The sequence below is a fragment of the Electrona antarctica genome, assembly GCF_951216825.1.
Source record: "Electrona antarctica genome assembly, chromosome: 11".
NCBI classification, from domain to species: Eukaryota; Metazoa; Chordata; class Actinopteri; order Myctophiformes; family Myctophidae; genus Electrona; species Electrona antarctica.
In genome coordinates, this window is record NC_136792.1 from 47,513,144 (window position 1) to 47,537,842 (window position 24,699).

General features: G+C 42.0%; 1 protein-coding gene across 1 annotated transcript in view; it reads right to left on the bottom strand.

Annotated features, from left to right (window-relative positions):
- LOC306932939 (S-adenosyl-L-methionine-dependent tRNA 4-demethylwyosine synthase TYW1-like) overlaps positions 1-24,699 on the bottom strand; it is a gene marked incomplete at its 5' end in the record, with an annotated part of 63,775 nt that overhangs the window by 33,464 nt on the left and 5,612 nt on the right. Inside the window, one exon of the mRNA XM_079514912.1 lies at positions 21,518-21,653. Coding sequence (XP_079371038.1) covers positions 21,518-21,653 — 136 coding nt within the window. The remainder of the gene's footprint in view (positions 1-21,517; positions 21,654-24,699) is intronic.

Sequence of the window (24,699 nt, forward strand, 5' to 3'; positions counted from 1 at the left end):
GTAAAACAGTGGTTGTTAGGGTCCCAATTAGCTGTTGCTAGGGTGTAATAGTTTGTTGCTAGTCTCTAAATATTCGGTTGCTAGGGTAAAAGCGGTGGTTGTTAAGGTGAAATGGATAGTTGCCAAGGTAAAACAGGGGTTGCTATGGTAAACAAATAAACTGTGTTTGTTGAAGGTGAATGGTTGACAAGGTAAAACAGTGGTTGCTATGGTAATAAACTAAAACAGTGTGTTTGTTGACATGTGTGACACGTGTGTGTTTGTTGACATGTGTGACACGTGTGTGTTTGTTGACATAGCAACGGGCCTTGCGTGACATCATCATGACTGATGGCATAAAAGATGAAGTGTCAAACTGTCAACAGATCATTTCACTTCATTTAATCTCATCATCTGAAGGAGGAGTAGACACAGTACTGAGAGCAACATGCCACCCAATCCGGGAACCCATTTGCAAAACCATCTAATCTCAAGGTTCATGGTGCCTGACACTAAACATGGACGTCCATTTAATGGACATGGATCACCTGACACCGTACGCACAATGTTCAATTTGAAAAAGATGGATACAAGGTGCATTTTACAGGACACGCTGAAGGAGAGTGACGTTGGCAGACGGGGAGAGGAATGGGCCTGGCTGTATCTGAAGTCGCTCTACGGCGACAGCGCCACGGTCACCTGGATGAACAGCGGACAGGAATCGCGTCAGCCCTACGACATCATGGTGGTCCACAGCGCCGGAGGGACTCAGTACATCGAGGTCAAAGCAACCAAGGAGGTCCGCTATCATCGGGCCAGATTCGTCGCGTCGCACAACGAACTCAAACACGCCAGAGAGAACCGGTACAACACCGAGTTCTACTTCGTCGTCAACGCACTGGCGGACGAGCCCGAGCTGTACCACGTGACCAACTGGAACGACCACTGGGCGATTCGACGGTCGGAAGATAAGATGCCGAAGGGGATGCGTTTTGAAAAGGACTCACTGATATTAGAAGCCCCACCAGTCAGCCTCGGGTACGACGCAGGTCGGGAGAGATCTGAGTTGGGAATGCATTCCCAAAAGGCTATGCCACACCCGCAGCGCGGCCCGTCGGTCTGTCAATGTAAACTCTGTACCATTCTGCTTGTCTGCCTGTCCCCCGTTGAACTGGATATGTGGACTTAGTGGAAATCTCGTTCTCAGTCACTTCATCTGTCACAGCCTGTGTCCCTTTTAGGCCCACATGTATCATGCCTGCATATGTGGAATGTGTGGAGATCTCTTTAACTGTCACAGTCTGGGTCCCTTTTAGGCCCTTATAGAAGGCGTTAACAGATGATTCGCTACCATGGAAGATGAACTGTACATATAACCAGGTGTATTATATAAGAGATATTGTACGGTGACAACGTTATGTAATCTAAGCAGTAGCATTTCCATCTGTTTTTTCTTACCAATATCTATGTATGCTAACAATGTGACTCTTGTATGAGACACAATGGCTTGTTTTGTATTCATGTATTTAATTGATCAATATATTAAAGTATCATAATCAACATAATTCATTACGTGTCCTGGGGTAATAACACACACACACCTGAGGTGTGTGTGTGTGTGTGTGTGTGTGTGTGTGTGTGTGTGTGCGTGCGTGTGTGTGTGTGTGTGTGTGTGTGTGTGTGTGTGTGTGTGTGTGTGTGTGTGTGTGAGTTAAAATTCTGCTCTATTACGTTGCTCTCTCACTTCAAGGTTTTTCAGGCCAAGAACCTATTTTAGACATTAAGCTGTTTGACAGCACTATCATCAGTGTATGTTGGGATTCTAAAAATGTGTATTTCAAATTTTCATACATTTAACCACTTAAACACTCAGGCCCAACCTTGAGTCGGTGGGATACACCGTTGTCCAGAAGCAGCACAAAAGCTTCTGCCCAGGGCCCAAATTAGCCAATTCATCGGTTGCTGTGTGTGTCCAATACATACAATGGTCGGTTGCTAGGGTCTAATAAGCGGTTGCTAGGGTAAAACTGTTGGTTGCTATGGTAAAACAGTGGTTGTTAGGGTACCAATTAGCTGTTGCTAGGGTGTAATAGTTGGTTGCTAGGGTCTAAATATTCGGTTGCTAGGGTAAAAGCGGTGGTTGTTAAGGTGAAAAGGATGGTTGCTTGGGTAAAACAGGGGCAAAATATATTGAAGTACAGCAACTTGAGAAACACATTCTGGACGGGAACGCATTTTGGTGTTTTAAGCATTATGTTTTACTTTATCTTTTGAAAATAGCAGATCTACAAGGTCATAGATCTTGTAGATCTGCTATTTTTGAACAATCGTTAAAATGTGGTGCAGATCTTTGAATATTTATATTATTTCAGAGCGAACATTTTAACTCAAATCTTTGCTTCTGGGGGTCCATGGAACAACATATTTTGAGATGGGGGTCCACGGCCAAATACATATCATTCTGGGGGTCCTTGACATGAAAATGTGAGAACCACTGACATGGTGGTTGCTATGGACCAATAGCCGGTTGCTAGGGTCTAATATGCGGTTGCTAGGGTTAAACTGTTGGTTGGTATGGACCAATAGTCGGTTGCTAGGGTCTAATTGGTGGTTGCTAGCGTCAACATGTGGTTGCTATGGACCAATAGTCGGTTGCTAGGGTCTAATATGCGGTTGCTATGGTCAACAGGTGGTTGCTATGGACCAATAGTCGGTTGCTAGGGTCAACATTTGGGTTGCTAGGGTCTAATATGCGGTTGCTATGGTCAACAGCTGGTTGCTATGGACCAATAGTCGGTTGCTAGGATCTAATTGGTGGTTGCTAGGGTCAACATGTGATTACTATGTACCAATAGTCGGTTGCTAGTGTCTAATATGTGGTTGTTATGGTCAACAGGTGGTTGCTATGGACCAACGGTCGGTTGCTAGGGTACAACTGTTGGTTGCTATGGACTAATAGTCCGTTGCTAGGGTCTAATATGCGGTTGCTAGGGTAAAACTGTTGGTTGCTATGAACTAATAGTCGGTTGCTAGGGTCTAATATGCGGTTGCTAGGGTAAAACTATTGGTTGCTATGGTAAAACAGTGGTTGCTAGGGTCTAATATGTGGTTGCTAGGGTAAGAATGGTGGTTGCTATGGTAAAACAGTGGTTGTTAGGGTCCCAATTAGCTGTTGCTAGGGTGTAATAGTTGGTTGCTAGTGTCTAAATATTCGGTTGCTAGGGTAAAAGCGGTGGTTGTTAAGGTGAAATGGATGGTTGCCAAGGTAAAACAGGGGTTGCTATGGTAAACAAATAAACTGTGTTTGTTGAAGGTGAATGGTTGCTAAGGTAAAACAGTGGTTGCTATGGTAATAAACTAAAACAGTGTGTTTGTTGACATGTGTGACACGTGTGTGTTTGTTGACATGTGTGACACGTGTGTGTTTGTTGACATAGCAACGGGCCTTGCGTGACATCATCATGACTGATGGCATAAAAGATGAAGTGTCAAACTGTCAACAGATCATTTCACTTCATTTAATCTCATCATCTGAAGGAGGAGTAGACACAGTACTGAGAGCAACATGCCACCCAATCCGGGAACCCATTTGCAAAACCATCTAATCTCAAGGTTCATGGTGCCTGACACTAAACATGGACATACATTGAATGGACATAGATCACCTGACACTAAACATGGACGTCCATTTAATGGACATGGATCACCTGACACCGTACGCACAATGTTCAATTTGAAAAAGATGGATACAAGGTGCATTTTACAGGACACGCTGAAGGAGAGTGACGTTGGCAGACGGGGAGAGGAATGGGCCTGGCTGTATCTGAAGTCGCTCTATGGCGACAGCGCCACGGTCACCTGGATGAACAGCGGACAGGAATCGCGTCAGCCCTACGACATCATGGTGGTCCACAGCGCCGGAGGGACTCAGTACATCGAGGTCAAAGCAACCAAGGAGGTCCGCTATCATCGGGCCAGATTCGTCGCGTCTCACAACGAACTCAAACACGCCAGAGAGAACCGGTACAACACCGAGTTCTACTTTGTCGTCAACGCACTGGCGGACGAGCCCGAGCTGTACCACGTGACCAACTGGAACGACCACTGGGCGATTCGACGGTCGGAAGATAAGATGCCGAAGGGGATGCGTTTTGAAAAGGACTCACTGATATTAGAAGCCCCGCCAGTCAGCCTCGGGTACGACGCAGGTCGGGAGAGATCTGAGTTGGGAATGCATTCCCAAAAGGCTATGCCGCACCCGCAGCGCGGCCCGTCGGTCTGTCAATGTAAACTCTGTACCATTCTGCTTGTCTGCCTGTCCCCCGTTGAACTGGATATGTGGACTTTGTGGAAATCTCGTTCTCAGTCACTGTATCTGTCACAGCCTGTGTCCCTTTTAGGCCCACATGTACCATGCCTGCATATGTGGAATGTGTGGAGATCTCTTCATCTGTCATAGTCTGGGTCCCTTTTAGGCCCTTATAGAAGGCGTTAACAGATGATTCGCTACCATGGAAGATGAACTGTACATATAACCAGGTGTATTATATAAGAGATATTGTACGGTGACAACGCGGTATGTAATCTAAGCATTTCCATCTGTTTATCAAAATTTACCAATTGAGTACCACAGACGAATAACAGTCTAAGTCCACACTATTGATCCATAATATATAAATGATAGATAAGGGTTCAGGACAACGAGGCCTTTTCGTGGAGGGGTCAGTCTGAAATTTGGACTTAGACTGTTTTTCGTCTGTGGTACTCAATTATCTATGTATGCTGACAATGTGACTCTTGTATGAGACACAATGGCTTGTTTTGTATTCATGTATTTAATTGATCAATATATTAAAGTATCGTAATCAACATCATTCATTACGTGTCCTGGGGTAATAACACACACACCTGAGGTGTGTGTGTGTGTGTGTGTGTGTGTGTGTGTGTGTGTGTGTGTGTGTGTGTGTGTGTGAGAATTAAAATTCTGCTCTATTACATTGCTCTCTCACTTCAAGGTTTTTCAGGCCAAGAACTTCAAGCTGTTTGACAGCACTATCATCAGTGTATGTTGGTATTCCAAAAATGTGTATTTTGAATTTTTCATACATTTAACCACTTAACACATTTTGGGCGGGAACCCCTTTTGGTGTTAGCATTATGTTATGCTTTAGCTATTGAAAAATAGCAGATCTACAAGTTCGTAGCGCGCAACCGAGTGGCGCGCTACGAGCTTGTAGGTCTGCTATTTTTTTAAAATCGTGAAAATATTTAGAAGACTAAACGTCCTTTTAGTCACACCATCTTATTAGGGCATAGTGTCACACTATGCCCTGACTGGTCTATTTACGTATTTACTTTTCCCGGGTGGCGCTGGTGGCAGAGGCGTATCTACAATAAGGCGAGGGCAGGCGTCCGCCTGTCCAAATCCATTTCTGGCCTGGCCAAAATCCATACAATGAGAAAAAAAAAGACAAAGACAAAAACAAGACATGAGAACTATTAGTGGACAGCTGATTGGCCGTTGCGGTAGAGCGCGACCCTCAATCACCCATTGTAATGTAAATGCAAGCCTTTCAGCCTTTGTATCCCACTCGTCTGGCAGGTATATCTCTTTGAAAACCTTTAGTGCTACGATTGTGCGCGGGGAGACGACAATTAACACATCTTGCCTGTCCAAAATGTAATTCTTGCCTGCCCAAAATGTAATTCCTGGAAACGCCACTGTCTGGTGGTCTCTCTAGCAGCGTGCCCATTTTGTTGCGCAATCGTCATTGTGTATTGGCTGCCGCTGCATGCTTGCCTCTCGCTGCAATGACCATTCTGACCATCCGCCCAAAATAATAATACTTTATACGTCCCGGCGGCGCCACTGACATGAATCACCACACCGTAGAGCTCATGATCCCGATAGGAGAGTGTGGAGGACAACGATTCAGGAGTAGCGAGTTGGTGTTGGCTAGCCCGCACTTTTGCAATGCATCGCATCAAATCACCTCAAAATAGTAACAAAGTTCTGATATGGTAATTTCAGTCAATCACGTTAAACACCCTTTGGGAGGCAACGCCCAACATTGTAATGTTAGACTCTAACTCTAAATGCTAGGTGTTGATGGGCAGGTTCACCATGTTCTGGTGTAAATGTCCTCAAAGAGGACATTTCATCTACCCTATATTAGGGGAAAGAAAAGTCTAGTAATTATTTATGCTGGCACAAATCTTATGTTCTCTAGTGGTCGAAGTAGTCAAACAACCTCTGAGACAAAGCTTATCTAATATACAGCAGGTCTACAGGTCAAATTACAGTGAAACAAAGAATGCGATTGAGAATATTTTTTTATACTATATATATTTTGAGACTTGTTTATTTCTAGAGCATAGTGTTGATGTGGCATGTTCCACAAAGACAATACAGTAACAGAATCATAATAAAGATGTAATGAAGCAGAAAGAAATAATGTAAATCAAATAAAAAAAGACACTTTTTTTTCTGCTCTGAAAACTCTTGACCCAAATTAAAAAAAAAAAAAAATCACGATTTTTCAAAAAAAGCAGACCTACAAGCTCGTAGCGCGCCACTCGGTGGCGCGCTATGAGCTTGTAGATCTTCTATTTTTCAATAGCTAAATTATAACAATGCTTAAAACACCAAAAGGGGTTCCCGCCCAAAATGGTTTAAGGTTATTGTAGCAGTCAATTTATATTGGGGGTCGGGAGGGGGCGGGGCAGGGGTCCCGAGACATTGCCAAAGCATTTCCGGGGGTCCCCGGCCAAAAACGTTGAGAACCCCTGGTGTAGAGGACTGGTGTTGTTTTGTAGAGAACAGCCATCTGTCTTCATAGATCTGTCCAGACTTTGCATTTCAATACATCCTAGGTGTCGATGGGCCGGTTCACTATTTGCATCCTGGACAATCATCTCCACCTCTAATAGGGGAAAGAAAGGATGTCCAATCTACTTAAACCTTTTGTTCTGTAAGCATGTCATAACTAAAAGTATAGACTAAAGTAGCTTCTGAAACACAGACTCCATCAACAAATTGACAAATTTATTTTGCAAACAGGAATTTCACTTCATGGACTTTGAAGTCTCATAAAGGAATGGGAGATCAATCTGACTTTGAAGTAAAACATGAACCACTATATATCATTGCTGTTCTGCAGGTCCTGCAGTTATTTACATAGCTTAAAGAGATGTCCACGCAACAATGTTTAACGCATGCAATAGGCTACTGTTCAAATCGCAGTACATCGCAGTACAGTATCTCACTGTGCCCCCCCATGTTGAAGACAGAAAACTGAGGCAGAGATCCAGGGAGACATGTGGGAAATTACACCGGACACCTACTGTGCTTTTATTAAGGGACCAAGTCCTAATAAGTGTCTTATTGGTATTGTTTTTTTCTTCTTCTCCTCCTTCCACCAAAATAGCAGTTCTGGCTTAACCGTGCAGTCTGCTTTTGCAAAACTTGGTAATGGTAGAGGGCTATCCCAAACAGTGAGGACGCAAAGCCCATAACCACGAATGGCACGGATAATCTATCAAAGTCATGTTTGCTTTAGATGGTCTACGTTTCAAAATGACCTCAACTCTCCCATCTCTCTATCACAAATGAGGGAGAGAGAGAGGGGAGAGAAACAGAGAGCAGCTGCTAAATCGGTAACTATCTGACATAACAGACGATGATAAATATAATGATGAAATCAGTCACATAATAATATATGACATAATATGACAACATCAACCACAGACTACAAACTCTACATGACAGTGCAATCAATCTTGCCTGTAGTAGCCAGTGTCTTAACCCATTGAGACCTGAGACCAGATTCTACAAATGTCTTCTAAATCATGCATGGGCAACTGGCGGCCAGGGGGCCACATGCGGTGCTCACCTTCACTTATTGTGGTCGGCAAATCAGTTACATTTCGAAACATGACCCGCTTTAATTACTTCAGTCTATATTGGTAGCTGAATGACTGGTATTAGAATGTTATTGTCCTTTTTAATGTCCAATGTATTTGCATTTAAGTTCATAAAGTTAACATAAGTATAACTAAGTGCATTTGAAATAAAAGCAAAAATAGATCAAAATAGCTCAAAACGTGCCGCAGTGTGATGCGTTTTGAGCTTGTAGATCTGCTATTTTTTGCTACGACAGAAATATGCATGTGGCCCTCTGGAGTGAGCGTGGAAATATAGTGGCCCTCTCCATCTTCAAAGTGGCCCACCCCTGTTCTAAATCATGACCGTTTAAAAAAATAATCTGTGGTTCTCAACTATTTCATGTGAAGGACCTATTTCAATTGGCCGTCGACCCCCATGTGAAAATACTGTATGTTGTTCCAGAAGCAAAGATATTAGTTAAAATAGTTTCACGATTTTTCAAAAATAGCTATTTTTTATTGGAGATAAACCTTATGGGTGTGATCAGTGTGGACAACACTTCTCTCTATTGGCCAACCTTAAAAGCCACCAGAATGTCTGATTCAGTTTGGCCTCCAAGTCGCCCTGAACAACCTGAGACAAAGCTCATCTAATATATAGCAAATCTACAGGTCAAATTACAGTGGAACAAGAATACGATTGAGAATAAGATTTAATATTGAGACTTGTTTATTTCTAAAGCATAATGTTGATGTGGCATGTTCCACAAAGACAATACAGTAACAGAATCATAATAAAGATGTAATGAAGCAGAAAGAAATAATGTAAATCAAATAAAAAAGTCTCTCTAACAGACACTTTTTTTTCTGCTCTGAAAACTCTTGACCAAATTAATAAGAAATAAAACAAAAAGCAGACCATTTAAACAGAATGTTAAGTTTACTTGCAATTAATCAACACATTAATCAAAAATGGATAATCATACAACAATTTACGTGGATGTCCTGATGTCGTGGATGTCCTGCCTCTAAGTTTTTGTCTTACTGTTCACACTAAACAGATCATGTGCACTCGTGACATTTTCTGTGGCTTAAGGTATTTAAATCTAGTGTGTAATTCTACATAATTTGAGCGACTGAAAGCTTTTCCACACATATCACAATGACATGGTTTCTCTCAAGTGTGAATTCGCTGGTGTCTTTTAAGGTTGCCCAATTGAGAGAAGTGTTGTCCACAATGATCACACCCATAGGGTTTCTCGCCCATGTGAATTCTCTGGTGGCTTTTAAGGTTGACCAAATGAGAGAAGTGTTGTCCACACTGATCACATCCATAGGGTTTCTCTCCAGTGTGAATTCTCTGGTGTCTTTTAAGGTTGGCCAAATGAGAGAAGTGTTGTTCACACTGATCACATCCATAGGGTTTCTCTCCAGTGTGAATTCTCTGGTGGATTTTAAGGCTAGACAATTGAGAGAAGTGTTGTCCACAATGACCGCACCCATAGGGTTTCTCTCCAGTATGAATTCTCTGGTGGATTTTAAGGCTAGACATTTGAGAGAAGTGTTGTCCACACTGATCACACCCATAGGGTTTCTCTCCCTTGTGAATTCTCTGGTGTTTTTTCAGGTTGGCCATGTCAGAGAAGTGTTGTCCACACTGATCACACCCATAGGGTTTCTCTCCAGTGTGAGTTCTCTGGTGGATTTTAAGGCAAGGCATATGAGAGAAGTGTTGTCCACACTGATCACATCCATAGGGTTTCTCTCCAGTGTGAATTCTCTGGTGGATTTTAAGGGTAGACTTGTTAGAGAAGCGTTTTCCACACTGATCACATCCATAGGGTTTCTCTCCAGTGTGAATTCTCTGGTGGATTTTAAGGGTAGACATGTTAGAGAAGCGTTTTCCACACTGATCACAGCAGCAGTGTTTTTTCTCTGCCAAGCTTCTTTGTTCATTCACCTCTGGTAGGTCAGGGCAGCCAGACTGATGAGGAGATACTGGATTGGAAACAAATACAAAGATTGTTGATAGGTAGAAAGACAGCACTTTGTGGACTTAAAAGTAGATGTTGCAAAACAAATCCCTGTCATGTAGCCAACTAATAATTGGTCTTAAAAACACACATTACATTGAAACACAATGTAATATTCAGAATTAATAAAATTACTATTGACAATATTGAGGGAAAAGAAAACAGAACGTAGTGGTTGAAAGGGGAGGTAGAGTAACATACCAAGCTCTTTGGGTTCCTCCTGTTCAGCAGAAATGTCCTTGGTGGGGTCGAGAGAGTTCATCTTCAGCTGAAGTCTGGGGTCCAGTCCGATGCTATCAGAAATGATTGATATCCTGGAGCAGTTGCAGAGAATTAGAAATGACACAGACCAACCCTTCTTATACCAGAGTCTGGATGGTGGAGCCACTAACTGCTTTGATATGATTGGGCAAAGAGAACAATAGAACTACCTCTCCACTAATCACAGTCTAACATACTGTCCTCCACCCTCCCTCCTTCCCCAGATATGCTCAATTGATCCAAAGTGGTAACATTTTATATATACATACACACAAAGGCAAACTACAATGTTGTCTTGTCCATACTGTGCTACAACAACAATGACAATTATATAAATTCAATTAAAAATAAAAACAAAGCATTTAAGTAGTGTCAACTTCAGCACAGCAAAATTAGGGCAAGGACATAAAGGTATCTACTAAAGGGCATGTCATGTTACTGACTGAAATTGCCATGAACAAATTGGACTTCTATAAAGCATAGATAAAAAACAACTCTTGCCTTTGAATATTTAATAAAAATAAAGACAAAAACACAATGAATTTATAAAGTCATGCCATTTTTTTCAAGACACAAACTGCCACCCATCCCCTGAAAATTCTCCATAAACACTTCATAAATAGTACACCAACACCAGCTTTTGACATTTAATACAATTTTGTAATTGTATTTGTATGTTTTATGTGGACCCCAGGAAGACTACTGCCATGGCACCAGCTAATGTGGATCCTAAAATAAAATCAAATCTAGACTTTGTACATAGCCTATTCCCTACTGTATGTATTACTTAACAGTGCAATTAAAAAATAAAAAATAAAGTTGCAATGTACGTCCAATCGTTTATTCATTCATTTATTTCGCTTTTTGTACCTAGAAAACACTGGTCTGGTTCTGTAGTGTAGAAGACTGGTGTTGTTTTGTACAGAACAGCCATCTGTCTTCATAGATCTGGCCAGACTTTGCATTTCAATACATCCTAGGTGTCGATGGGCCGGTTCACTATTTGCATCCTGGGTGATCAAAAGTGGCATATCATAATACAGGTGTAAATGTCCTCTAAGAGTAGGACAATCATCTCCACCTCTAATAGGGGAGAGAAAGGATGTCCAATCTACTTAAACCTTTTGTTCTGTAAGCATGTCATCAGAGACGTGCTGGCCATTGGGAAATTCAGGACAACTCCTGAATGGCCGGTCCAGTCCAGGCCGGTCTGGGCCAGCCGTTTTTTGTTTTTTAATACACAATTATCTTTTAACAAGGTAACAGCCTATATAATCATGTTGCTTTGTGACATAATAATGTTGTGCACAGCAGCCGCTCTCAGCCATCCTGGCTGCAGCGCAGCCTGTTAGGTCACTGTAGGACCTAAAGTGACCTAAAATGCGCTCGCACGCCCTTGATTCGTTGGTGTTTCGATTCGTCGGCACGCGGCCTCTGGCCTGCAAACAGGAATTTCACTTAATGTATTTTGATGTCTCATAAAGGAATGGGAGATCACTCTGACTTTGACAAGTAAAACATGAACCACTATATATCATTGCTGTTCTGCAGGTCCTGCAGTTATTTACATGTAGAATGAAGCTTAAAGAGAAGTCCACGTAACAATGTTTAACGCATGCAATACTGTTCAGATCACAGTACATCGCAGTACAGTATCTCACTGTGCCCCCATGTTGAAGATAGTGCTTTTGATTGTTACCGTATTTATATAAAAGTGTAGAGAGACAGAAAACTGAGGCAGAGATCCAGGGAGACATGTGAGAAATTACACCGGACACCTACTGTGCTTTTATTAAAGGGATAGTTCAGATTTTTTGAACTTTGAACTTTAATATAGTGGTTCCACCAAAAATAGCAGTTCTGGCTTAACCGTGCAGTCTGCTTTTGCAAAACTTGGTAATGGTAGAGGGCTATCCCAAACAGTGAGGACGCGAAGCCCATAACCACGGATGGCACAGATAATCTATCAAAGTCATATTTGCTTTAGATGGTCTACGTTTCAAAATGACCTCAACTCTCCCATCTCTCTATCACAAATGAGGGAGAGAGAGAGGGGAGAGAAACAGAGAGCAGCTGCTAAATCGGTAACTATTCATCAGAACCGTCTATCTGACATAACAGACGATGATAAATATAATGATGAAATCAGTCACATAATAATATATGACATAACTGGCGGCCAGGGGGCCACATGCGGCCCTCACCTTCACTTAAGTTCATAAAGTTAACACAAGTATAACTAAATGCATTTGAAATAAAAGCAAAATAGCTCAAAACGTGCCGCAGTGTGATGCGTTTTGAGATTGTAGATCTGCTATTTTTTGCTACGACAGAAATATGCATGTGGCCCTCTGGAGTGAGCGTGGAAATATAGTGGCCCTCTCCATCTTCAAAGTTGCCCACCCCTGTTCTAAATCATGACCGTTTAAAAAAAGAATCTGTGGTTCTCAACTATTTCATGTGAAGGACCCCAGAAATGATATGTAATTGGCCGTCGACCCCCATGTGAAACAAAATGTTGTTCCAGGCAGGGACCCCCAGAAGCAAAGATATTAGTTAAAAAACGTTTGATGTGAAAGAATAATAGTCAAAGATTTCACGATTTTTCAAACATAGCAGATCTACAAGATTATATCGCAGCACTCTGTACCGTGCTATGAGCTTGTAGGTCTGCTATTTTAACTCTTTGAGCGTTTCAAGGATTTCTATATAGTAGGTAGACTTCTCTATGGCCAGAATGGCGTTTTTGAATGATTTATTGAAAATTCTCTGTTGTGAATGTGTGACAACGAAAGACCTTCAGAGAAAGCTTGACTTGTCTGCTTACAGGAAAAAAATGAACTGAGTTGATAAAATGTTTAGTTCTTGTGTTGGAAGCCATTTAAAAGAGCCTGCATTTACACTGTTTCTGTTTCTAGGACAACCAAAAAAAGTTATGCCCGGTTGAAGTTTTATTTTCTAAATAACTTTTTTTCTGCTGGGCATACATAGCCATGCAATATCTCATTTTAAAGGGTGAGTTGTCTAGTTCAATTAAAATAAAATAAAAAGTTTCTCACATGTACCACTGTAGATATTTTGCCATCTATAAATAGCATGGTCAGTCATGATCAATCTGACCTATCCAGCTAAAAGTCCCCATAGCTCTGAAATTGGAACATCATATAAACTCAATTCTTTTTTGGGGTAAAATTAGACATTCTAACGCACATTTTGATATATACCATGTTTACATAGTCTTACCAGTACCTTGTCTATTCATGCATGTATCTCAAAAACCTGTTATGAAGAAACACAGTTTTGATAAAAAACACATCCAAGGACATTGTTTTGATATGACTTGGTGCCCATGATATGTATCAAAATATAGACTTGAATGTATACTGTATTATAAAAAAGAAATTGAGTTATTACCATCTACCGTTACAGAGTAAATCACAGTTGAAACTTGCTTAGTCATATACAATAAACCTCACAATAGTGAACAAAATAGTCATGACAGGTCTAACTCATTGTAAAAGCGTCTTTTATTTTTTACGACTACTAACATAATAAAATGATAAATATTACAGAAAATAAATAGGCCTACATACAAAACAGTTACTCCTCCCCTAGCTCTGATCCATAGCTCTAAATGCGCATTTAGAGCTATGGATCAGAGCTACTCCTCCCAAATGTCCCCAAACCCAGTCCTTGACGGTGTGTGAGTTAACCTGACTCCGCCATATGGGGCAGCAGAGTGTACACTGTGTTCCCCCCTCCTGCTCCCATCTGGGAACTCTCAGGCAGACTTGATGCCCGGCCACAAAACGGCCTGGCCAATCAGCAGCAGCTTCTAGCAACTTCTAGCAGCAGCTTCTAGCTTCTACTAGCTGCTGCTGATTGGCCAGGCCGTTTTGTGAGCAACTTCGCTTCTAGCTGCTGCTGATTGGCCAGGCCGTTTTGTGGCCGGGCATCAAGTCTGCCTGAGAGTTCCCAGATGGGAGCAGGAGGGGGGAACCCAGTGTACTCTCTGCTGCCCCATCTGGCGGAGTCAGGTTATGTGTGAGTAGGCTAAATAAAAAAAACACCCAAAAACTGCCCCCCCCTGAAATGAATGAATGAATGAATCCGGTTCAGTGTCGGAGAACGCCATCGCAGTCTTGACTCTTCATCCTCCTCCTCCTCCTCCTCATCTGATGCCAGTTCTAAATATATAAAAAGAAATAAACATTTTAGCTGTAGTCAGTGCACGCTACTATTACATGGCGTTTTACCCGGCTGCTGGCGATCAATGATTTTATTGTGCAGTGTCTTTGTGGGCCGAGTCGTGGCATGACAAATACAAATAGATGCTTGTATAAGTAGTATCACGATAAAATAATATGGCAACGTTAGAATGAAACACCAATGAGTGATCGGTGGTAATGTAGCTAGCTGCCCAGGGTATATCCAGCACCATTGCGTCGCAATCATCCAGCAACATTGGTACTGGCTATTGCCCGGGCTTGTGGCCCGGCCAATAGCCAGTACCATTTGTGCAGTGTTTGTTAGCAACTACTACTAGCCAACAGCCAGTGGAATGTGGTGACGTGATGGTGCTGGATATACGCTGGGCAGCTACATTACACGCGATCACTCATTGGTGGTGTCATTCTAACGTCGCCATATTATTTTATCGTGATACTAATTATACAAACATCTATTTGTATGCCACGATGCCACGATTCGGCCCACAAAGACACAGTACAATACATTCACTTGATCAGATGTTTTTGTTAGCTACGTCGATCACCTATAGTACCGACCCTTGTTATATATTCTCCGACTATGCATGTCACGATGACTAAACCAGTTAGATCTATCCATATATGGTTCTACCACATCTATCTGATATCAGCACTAGGTCGGCTCGGGCCAAATATAGGGATCGTCTTACTAGACATGTCATATTAGGGCATTTTCGAATACAATAAAATTACCTTTTAGCGAAGGCATCAGCCTTGGTGGTAACTCCGGTGGGGAGAAGAAAAAACATTGCACACGTGTAATCCGCGAGGGTGGATGTTGCAGCCCGGCCAACGGTCTGGGACTGGAGAATGCCACTGGACACGGATGGATCATTTTTCAGATTGTTTTTTTTGCGGCGACTGCAAACCTGGCTGAAAAACTCTTCCTCCAGTGCCCACCTCGGAGGAGTCAACCAACCCCCCTGTTCACTGGGGGCTGGGCGTCAGTTTCCAATAGGAAAGCATACACGTGTGTCACGTGACACGGGAATTCTGGGAAATGTAGTTGATATTTATGCTCAATACTATATACAGAGGTGCGGACCGAATTAATATATTGGTATTAATAAAAAAAGAGAACTACGGAAAATCACGTACAGGGCAGAAAAGACTAATGCAAAACTCCACGTGTTTTCCAGTAGTAATCTGTCTAAGGGTTAACAGCTAAAGTTTAAAATAATGGTTAAAGTGGTTGAAAGCTAAAGCGATACATATGTGTTCAAGATCTTAGTGTCTCAATTGCGGTGGTCTGCTGGGGGTCAACATCAACACAAGGAGAGGGACATTTATACTGAACAAACTAGTAAATTTGACTTAAACTGAACATTCTGGAGGTGGTGACGGACGGTGGGGAAAATAAGGAGGAAGATTGAAGATATCCTGATGAACCCCTTCCTTCCCCTGCTGAACAGTGGAGACAGGGAGGTGTATCAAGCATGCTCTACTATACAATTCAACGATGCATTAAAATATCAGTGGAGCTCAAACCCTTTCATGTCAAGGACCCCCAGAATGATCTGTATTTGGCCACATGTGAAAATATTTTGTTCCAGTGACCCCCCCCCCCCCCCCCCCTTAGAAGCAAATATTTGAGTTAAGAAATAGCAGATCTACAAGCTTGTATAAAATGGTAAATGGTGCATTTAACCAAGGCTTTACATAGATTGTGCATTACATTCACCCATTCACACACACATTCATACACTGATTGCGGCGGAAGCCATGCAAGGTACCAACCAGCACATCGGGGGCAATTTGGGGTTCAGTGTCTTGCCCAAGGACACTTGGGCAACATGTAGCCAGGAGGAGCCGGGATTCGAACCGCCGACCCATGGATCATTGGACGACCTGCTCTACCTCTTGAGCCACAGTCTATATATATCTGCTATAATATAATAGTAATAGTATAAGTATAAAATAATTGTTAATCTTGTTAAACGCTAAGGTGACACAGATGCGTTCCAGGTCTTAATGGCTTAACTGTGATTTACCTTGAGATGCCAAGTCAAAACAACTCTTGTTGAGTGCTAATGAATTTGTCCATTGTTTTACATTGTCCAATGCATTAGACAGGAGGTAACAAGCTCATTACATACATATGGCAATGAAATAAGCTACCTCTGAAAGGTTTTCACAGCCCACTCCTTTTTTTTCAAGGTTGTTAAGCCCTGATGCGCCTGTGTGCGTTTTTTCACTCCCTTTGGCTTAGCTTTCGAGGAAATAGGATAACGTGGAGAATCGATTTACACGCGTTGCCTGTTGGGCAGAAAGCAGGCGGTGTTAATGCTCATACCTTCTGCCAACACATGGGATATATAATACCTTGGAGGTAAATGGCTGCAAAAAATAAAGTAGGATGAATTGAGGACACAGGTCACAGAATTAGATCCACTAACCAAATGGATTACTTGGTCTGAAGGAAAACGTCAAAATGATTACAGCTTGACGGACGAATGGACGGACAGACGAACGAACGTACATATTTATAACATTTGTCCTACAGACACTGACGATCGGACGTATGTATCTTTATTATGTTAATGGCTCTGAGCTATGCGCCACAACAGTGTTGATTTTGTCAAACTATGACGAAAGATGTTTGTTGACTACCTTTTTTCACTGACTAAATGGAAACTACATTAAAACTAAGCTATGGTGACTAAAACTAAGACTAAATATACTGACAATTTCGTCAACAAATAAAACTAGACTAAAATGTTAGGAAGGGACTATAGTGGACAAGAGATCCAGTACTAAGTAAAAGACACAAGTCATACATTACACTTGGTTGCATGCTGAAAATAGCAGATCTACAAGCTACAAGTATGTAGATCTGCTATTTTCAGCAAGTGTAAAATCAGTCATTACGACGGCATCAAGGCCCTACGTTTTAGTTGACTAAATCAACCATAGAATGAGTCGACTGTTATGATATTTAGTCGACTAAAACTAGACTAACACTAAAACATTCCAGATGACTAAAATGTGACAAAAACTATTCAAGAGACTATGACTAAATAATAAAACATTGGTACTGCTGGGCAAGACAATGACAACTGTGTTGTTCACATGGCTATATAGAGATACTGTGTACTGATTTGCGTGATGTTTGGACAAAATCTGTAGGAGTAATATCAAAAAATGTCTCCTGGTGGTGCTACAACATGCCGATGTGAAAAAATGTGGGCCATCCCGGGAGTGTGTGTGCACAGTTTTACGTCGATCGGGCCAATGGTGCCGGAGATTAGCTGTTCACAGGCGGATAGGAGGCAGGGAAATATCCTTATGCAATTATATTATAATATAATAATGTTGTGCTCTGTGAACACAACAGCTTTTGTTTACAGTGATGCTGTAAAAAGAGTCAAATACAGAACAATTACTTGAGACAATGACAATGAGAATGGCAGCTCCGACACCAATATCAGTATCAGAAGTGCTTCTGATGCTACCCAAATGCTTCTGTCGATATCAGCTACAACGAATACTGTAGCCTTTTACAAGCATGGATTCCAAAATCACATCGCAGCGAAACACGACTGTTATGTAATTTGAAGTGATGTGTTTCAACATCAATATTAATGCGATGGGAGGTATAAGAGGGCCTCAGGTGGTGTGTCACAGGTGACTGACAGGTTCAGTCTGTTTATATTAGCCAAGTTGACGGAGAAGCTTTGCAGCTTACAAAAAGAAACAAACAGTACACTTAGACAAGGGAGGCATCCTCTGACCGGAACAATTCGTTTCACAATCGTTTTTTTCTCCAAATGAAGAACATACAGGATAATTTTACGTTCTCAGTTCTGGTCTTTTTTTTGTAAATGTCATCCCAATACGGTGGTGTATGACCAAACACAATGGCCACTGTGTGAATATGGTCCATGAAAGAACTATAAAATAATATATTTTACCTGGACCAAAGCAATATATATCCAAAGCATGACCTAATCCAAGCATCATAAAACAACCCACATACAACCGAAAGTCACTCATTATCCACTAGTGACACATATTCTACATCAGTGTTTCCCAACCTGTGTGCCGTTTGATGTGTCCAGGTGTGCAGCCTGATTTGACCGAAAGTAACACTAACCCTCCCCCGAAAGCAATAGAGGGTATGCGTGTGACATCATCATCAAACCAGGAAGTTATGCAGGAACGCCTACTGAGTGGCAAAAAACTACTTTCTGGCCTTGACAGCCCATACATCCACACAGGAAAGTCTTATCTGATTGCATTAAACAACATTAAACAATGTTAAACTCACTTTGCCTGTTGCTTTGCCACTCAATTTGCCATTCACTTTAAGCATGCGCATACTCTCTATAGCTACTGAGCTGCAGGATTCCTATTGTTGCGTCGTTGTCACACGTCTAATTAGACGTCCAACAACAACAACAACGGGACAATAGACTCTAACGACCATCGGCCATAGGAATGTTAATGCTAATGTATGTCTTTGTGTACATGGGGCCTTCACCTGTACTCGACTGGCAACTTTACTGTATAAATGTGGCACAGACTAGCTTGGCACTCACTCACATTGTACAGCTACTACAAGATGGAACCAGCAGCCAAAAAGAGATGCATCCAGAAGACGCTACATTTCGCTCCCTCCAGAAAGACACCACCAGAACCCGACAGCAGCACACACAGCGCCGCCAGGTCACCTGCATCTGACGACGGCACAGCCAGCGGCCCCTTCGTGGGTTTGAAAGAAAAAAAGGAGAAAGACACAGCGAAGCAGGCAAGTCTCTTGATACGCAGTACCACAAATACTTCTGAAAAAGGTCTGGAATTAAGCTACCAAATCGCAGAGATGTTGGCAAAGTTAAAAATGCCTCATACATTGGCAGAAACAGTAATAGCCAATTCATTCAAATTTGCAGGTGATGTGGGCTTGGTGCCACCAGATGCTGCAAAGGAATTAGCAAATGTGCCACTCTCAAAAAACACAATTGGCCGACGCATTGAAGACATGTCTGCAGACATAGAGAGTGTTGTCATACACAAAATTATGACGAGTGGAAAATTTGCACTGCAAGTGGATGAATCAACAGATATAAGTGGACACGCACAGCTGTTGGCAAACGTGAGATTCATTGATTCTGACGCGGATGGTGACTTCATCAGAGAGAATTACCTGTTTTGCAAACAACTGCCTGGAAATAAAACAGGAGAGGAAGTTTTCCGGAATATTTGGAGAAATGGAATTTAAGCTGGGAAGACTGTGTCAGTGTGTGCACTGATGGAGCGGCAGCTATGACCGGGCGATACAAGGGATTTGTTAGCCGAGTGAAAGAGATTAATCCTGACGTCATGGCTACACACTGTTTTTTACACCGTGAGGCGCTGGTTGCAAAGACTTTACCAAAAGACCTGTCAGTTTTGTTGGATGATGCAGTAAGCGTCGTTAACTTTAAAGCGAGACCACTGAAAAGCCGGCTGTTTGCCACACTGTGCGAGGAAATGGAGGCGGAACATCAAACTCTGCTGTTGCACACCGAAGTTCGATGGCTTTCCAGAGGAAAAGTTTTGTCGCGTGTATATGAACTGAGGGAGGAATTAAAGTGCTTTCTGTCCGCTGAGCAATCCAAATATGCCGAACTGTTTGCAAATGAGTACTGGTGTGCAAGACTAGCATACATGGCGGATATTTTTATCCATCTGAATGAACTGAACAGGAAAATGCAAGGGCGAAATGAGAATATTCTTACAAGCACGACAAAACTGAACACATTTCGGAAAAAACTCGCCATCTGGCGGCAGGCTGCAAGCAAGGGAAAGCTAGACATGTTTCCTTGCAGCAACGCTGGATACAAAAACAATCGTGAATTGTGTGGGGTCATTTCTGAGCATCTGGAAACTCTCGAGGACAAATTTGCAATTTATTTGCCCCCAGTTTCCGCCGAAGACTTTGACTGGGTCCGTGACCCATTGGACAGTTATTGGACATACAGGGGGACTATGAATGGAAAAGGAAATTCAATAGAGCTAAGCCTGGACAGGTTTTGGTTGGCTGTTGGCAAAGAATATCCAGCCATCACAGACAGAGCAATGGCAGTGCTGCTCCCCTTTTCCACAACCCACCTGTGTGAGCTTAGCTTTTCAAGCCTGACTTGCATAAAAAACAAACGCAGAGAGAGCCTGAGAGCAGTTGATGAGGAGCTCCGTGTCAGTTTGTCCAGTGTCTCAGCCAGGATAAAAACTCTTTGTTCAGGAAAACAAGCTCAAGGTTCACACTAAGACAGAACTTGCCAACTTTTTTTTTGTACAAAAGTGCTCAAGTTTAAGACCATTGTATTGTGGCAAAAGATTTTTGTTCTTGTTTTTACAACTCCTTTTTTTATTTAGAAGTATTACTTTGCATTGACAAATTGAACATGTGTGTGCTATATTTTGTATATGAGTTTTCAAAAATAAATTGATGAAACTGAGGCACTGTCTGTCCTTTTCTTTCTCTTTAAAGTTATTTGATGAGTGCTGTCATGTGTGTTTAAATAAGTTTTACTCTGTCAAAAGTATAATGTGTTTGGTATCAAAGACGTTTTACTATATATATATATATATATATATATATATATATATAAATATATAGTAAATGTATATATACACTCACACACATACACCCCCCGTATATCTAGGTGTGCCCCGAGATTTTTAGGCTATGAAAAGTGTGCCCTGGGACAAAAAAGGTTGGGAAACACTGTTCTACATCACAGCATTTGGTAATCAAAATAACATCAAATATATTACAACCTGTGCCTCATTCCAACCATACCACTTTTCAACCTATCTTCATATAATTGGTCCTCACTAATGTTCATGATAAAATACCACCATTTTTCTCTACTCAGTCTGTGTCTCATAGGGGGCTGTGGGCAGTTCAGAAACCCGTCCACCAGTGACATCATCTAGGCAATTGTTTTTTTTCTCTGTAAATTCAGCCACCAGATGGCGATGTTCGTGCACTCAACTCAAGCACATAAGACCAGACTGGACTTAATGGACATAATTATGTATTTCAAGCACTACTACTAACACTAGCTCCAGTTTTCTAACAGGAGTGACTGTGATGTGAGGTGGACTAACCTTCTCCCCCAGAGCCTTCAGGCTGCCCAGGAACCGTGGCCAGAAGTCCTTGAAGAGTGGCCGGTCGATCTTTTTCAGGCTGTCCTTGGTGCTGGCATCCACACTCACGTATAGCTGGGTGACCGGCACCAACGTCCTAAAGGAAACAAGGACTTTGCTTTAACATCTCAGTAAGAATGCAGTTAAGACACCGTCCTCATCATTTTTCGACCGCGGTCGAGATCATGGATTTCACAATGCCACCGCCAGACAACCCGGGTCCTTCATTGCCATCCCCAGTTCCGGCTTACTGATGTAATGTGTCCCTAGCGGAAAACTGTGTTCTTCTGGATCGGACTAGTGAAGAAACACAGGGAAGGTTAGAGAAGTCGATGGGTGGCTCTTCCAATAGAGATCTCATTAATTCTAGGCCAAGTACTTATTTGACTTCTTTTTCACAAAGTGCCTCCAGGCCAAAGACGTTTTTAACTTATTTTAAAAGGGGCTTAAATTGATAACATTATAATCATGACTTAAACTTAGAACGCTGGCATTTATTGAAAAAATAGGATCTAATTCACGCCAGCATTTTTTAAATTTGAGCTCTTATTTTGAAAAGCCGCCATTTCCGGTCCATGAGCAGTAGTCATAACCTTGGAAGCTATACGGAGCGGACAGGCCTTGTTTACAATCTGAAGCCAGACCGGAGCTCTGGAGAGCTCTACATCGTCAGATCTGTGCCGTCAAAGAAACGCTGTTTTGACCAAAATGCCATCTGGGACAAGGAATAGGAGATACAGGCGATTGAAATAAATTGATAGAATGGATTCTATCTAAGATCCAGTGCTGTGCTAACAACATAGCTAGCTAACCGGCTAACGTGAGTAGCATTCTGGCTCGAGCAATCGAACGCGCCATAAAAGCGCAATTGCCGAAGGCCGTCGGCAATGGCGTTAAGCGTCACTATCAAAATTAGGCTTCAATTGACTTTTTAAGTGTCGGCAATGGCGCTGAAAGTATTAAGAGTAAGACACATCTTATCTCGTTCTAAAAAAATAGAACAAATCTATGGTGGCCTGTGCTGAACTATTGCTACTGCCATTTAGCGGTGGATGAGTTAAGACACATCGTAACTACTGTATAAGCAAGGAAATAATCGACATGAACAGGAAAACATTTTGACATGACATGTCAGTGCCTGTAGCACATTTCACATGTTCAGGACTCTTTTTATTTTCCATATGCTACAACTTTGTTTCAGATAAGGTTCTCAGAACCTAAATGTGGCCTTGCTCGAGAGGTTATACTAACCTGAGTTCTGGGTGAACTTAACCTAACATTGTTGCACCTCAACACGTTAAGGAGAAGACTTCAGTGGTTTAAAGGCTAGCTGCTCTCTCAACACATTGACTATAGGTGATGGATACAACCAGAAATTAACCGGAAGTGAAAACCCTGTCTCCATCTGCCTCAATGTAAACAGATTCACACAAAAATACATTCATCTCAGATTATTTTCTCAGATTGCGCTTTTGGTCGAAACAAGCTTTATTCAACGGCCCATAACTAAAAAGGTTTTCTGGGTGAAAGAAAAGATGTCAAAAAATATGATATTTCACCAGCGAATAATCACATATTCGACTACTATTACAAGTAAAATCCCCCAAATCTGCACTTTGTTTCCACACGCACACGCATGCACACACGCACGCACGCACACACACACACACACACACACACACACACACACACACACACACACACACACACACACACACACACACACACACACACACACACACACACAACTCCTTATCACAAGTGTGAAGACTTGAAGAGTTTCCAATCAAAGTAATGTCTGGGGCGTCAGACTCAATAAATTCAGACAGCTGGTCCCTGACAGTATCAAGATGATGGATCCATGGCTGCTGTTCCGTGCCTTTGCCTGTATTCTGGTGGCCCAGGGACAGTCGGCATATGACAGCTGAGGCAGCCAAAGACACTGGGCCTCATGCGCCAACCATTCTTAAGAAGTTCTTAAGAGGAAACTTGTTCTTAGACCCACTTAGGAAGTTTTTGGGATCCCTCAATCTTTTCTTAGCTGTGATTTGTTCGTAGGTAAGAACAGAATCTACGCACACTGTGGAGCACTCTTAGGGTGCCTTTTTCGTTCTTAAGTGCAATCTGAAAACATAAAGGAAAAACAGCGCCATTTGCATGATGCTCAAAGTTTGGTCTGAGGACCTCAAGGGGTCCTTGAGGAAGTTCCAGGCAGTCCACAGCAAAATATGGAACATTTACCACTTTAATCCCATTTTATACTTTGAAAATAGCCAATCTACAAGCTCACAAACGCGTCCCATTACTGCCCATTTTGAGCTTGTAGATCGGCTATTTTCGAAACATTTTGATAAATCTTCAAAACATTTCCCTAGCAGAAAATATTTTCATATGGGGGTCTGCAGAATGCATGTCAATTTGGGGGTCCTTGACATGAAAATGTTTGAGAACCACTGGTTTAGAGTTCACAACCCAACCCAAACAAACAAAATGTAAGAGGAAAAGTTAGGAACTTATTGGCGCATGAGGCCCATTGTGACTAGGGATGCACCGAAAGGGAAATTCTTGGCCGAAACCGAATACCGAATATAGGAAACAGTTGGCCGAAAACCGAATATACGAATATGATTAATATTATATATATTTTTTTCCTACCATTGCTGTCATGGCCCTACCTTAAAGCTACCTGATTTATGGCAAAATAAATTGTTATGGCAAAACTTAACTTAAATAATAATCACTATTATGGGTCCATAAAACATTTATTCAGCTCTTTTGAATGCATTAATTGCATACACTATTCAGTGATATTTGCCGCCTATTCGGGCCGAAACCGAATCAGCCGATGCATTTTTTTTTTTGCCATTTTCTGCTGAATATTTTCTGCGGACGAATATTCAGTGCATCACTAATTGTGACGCAGCAGGCAGACATGACCAACCATGAGGTTTCGAAGCATGTGCTCAGATTATAGGTCAAAAGCCTGCGTCGTGAGACATTGTGTGCTTGTAGATTGGCTATTTTCGGTGAGCACGTATAAATTAAGCAACACAGCATGATGGACCTGAAAGCCACGTGGATATCAGAGAACATAGCGACTCCTTGGCCTTTCATGGCACCAGAAAGTGGGATCACATTACTCC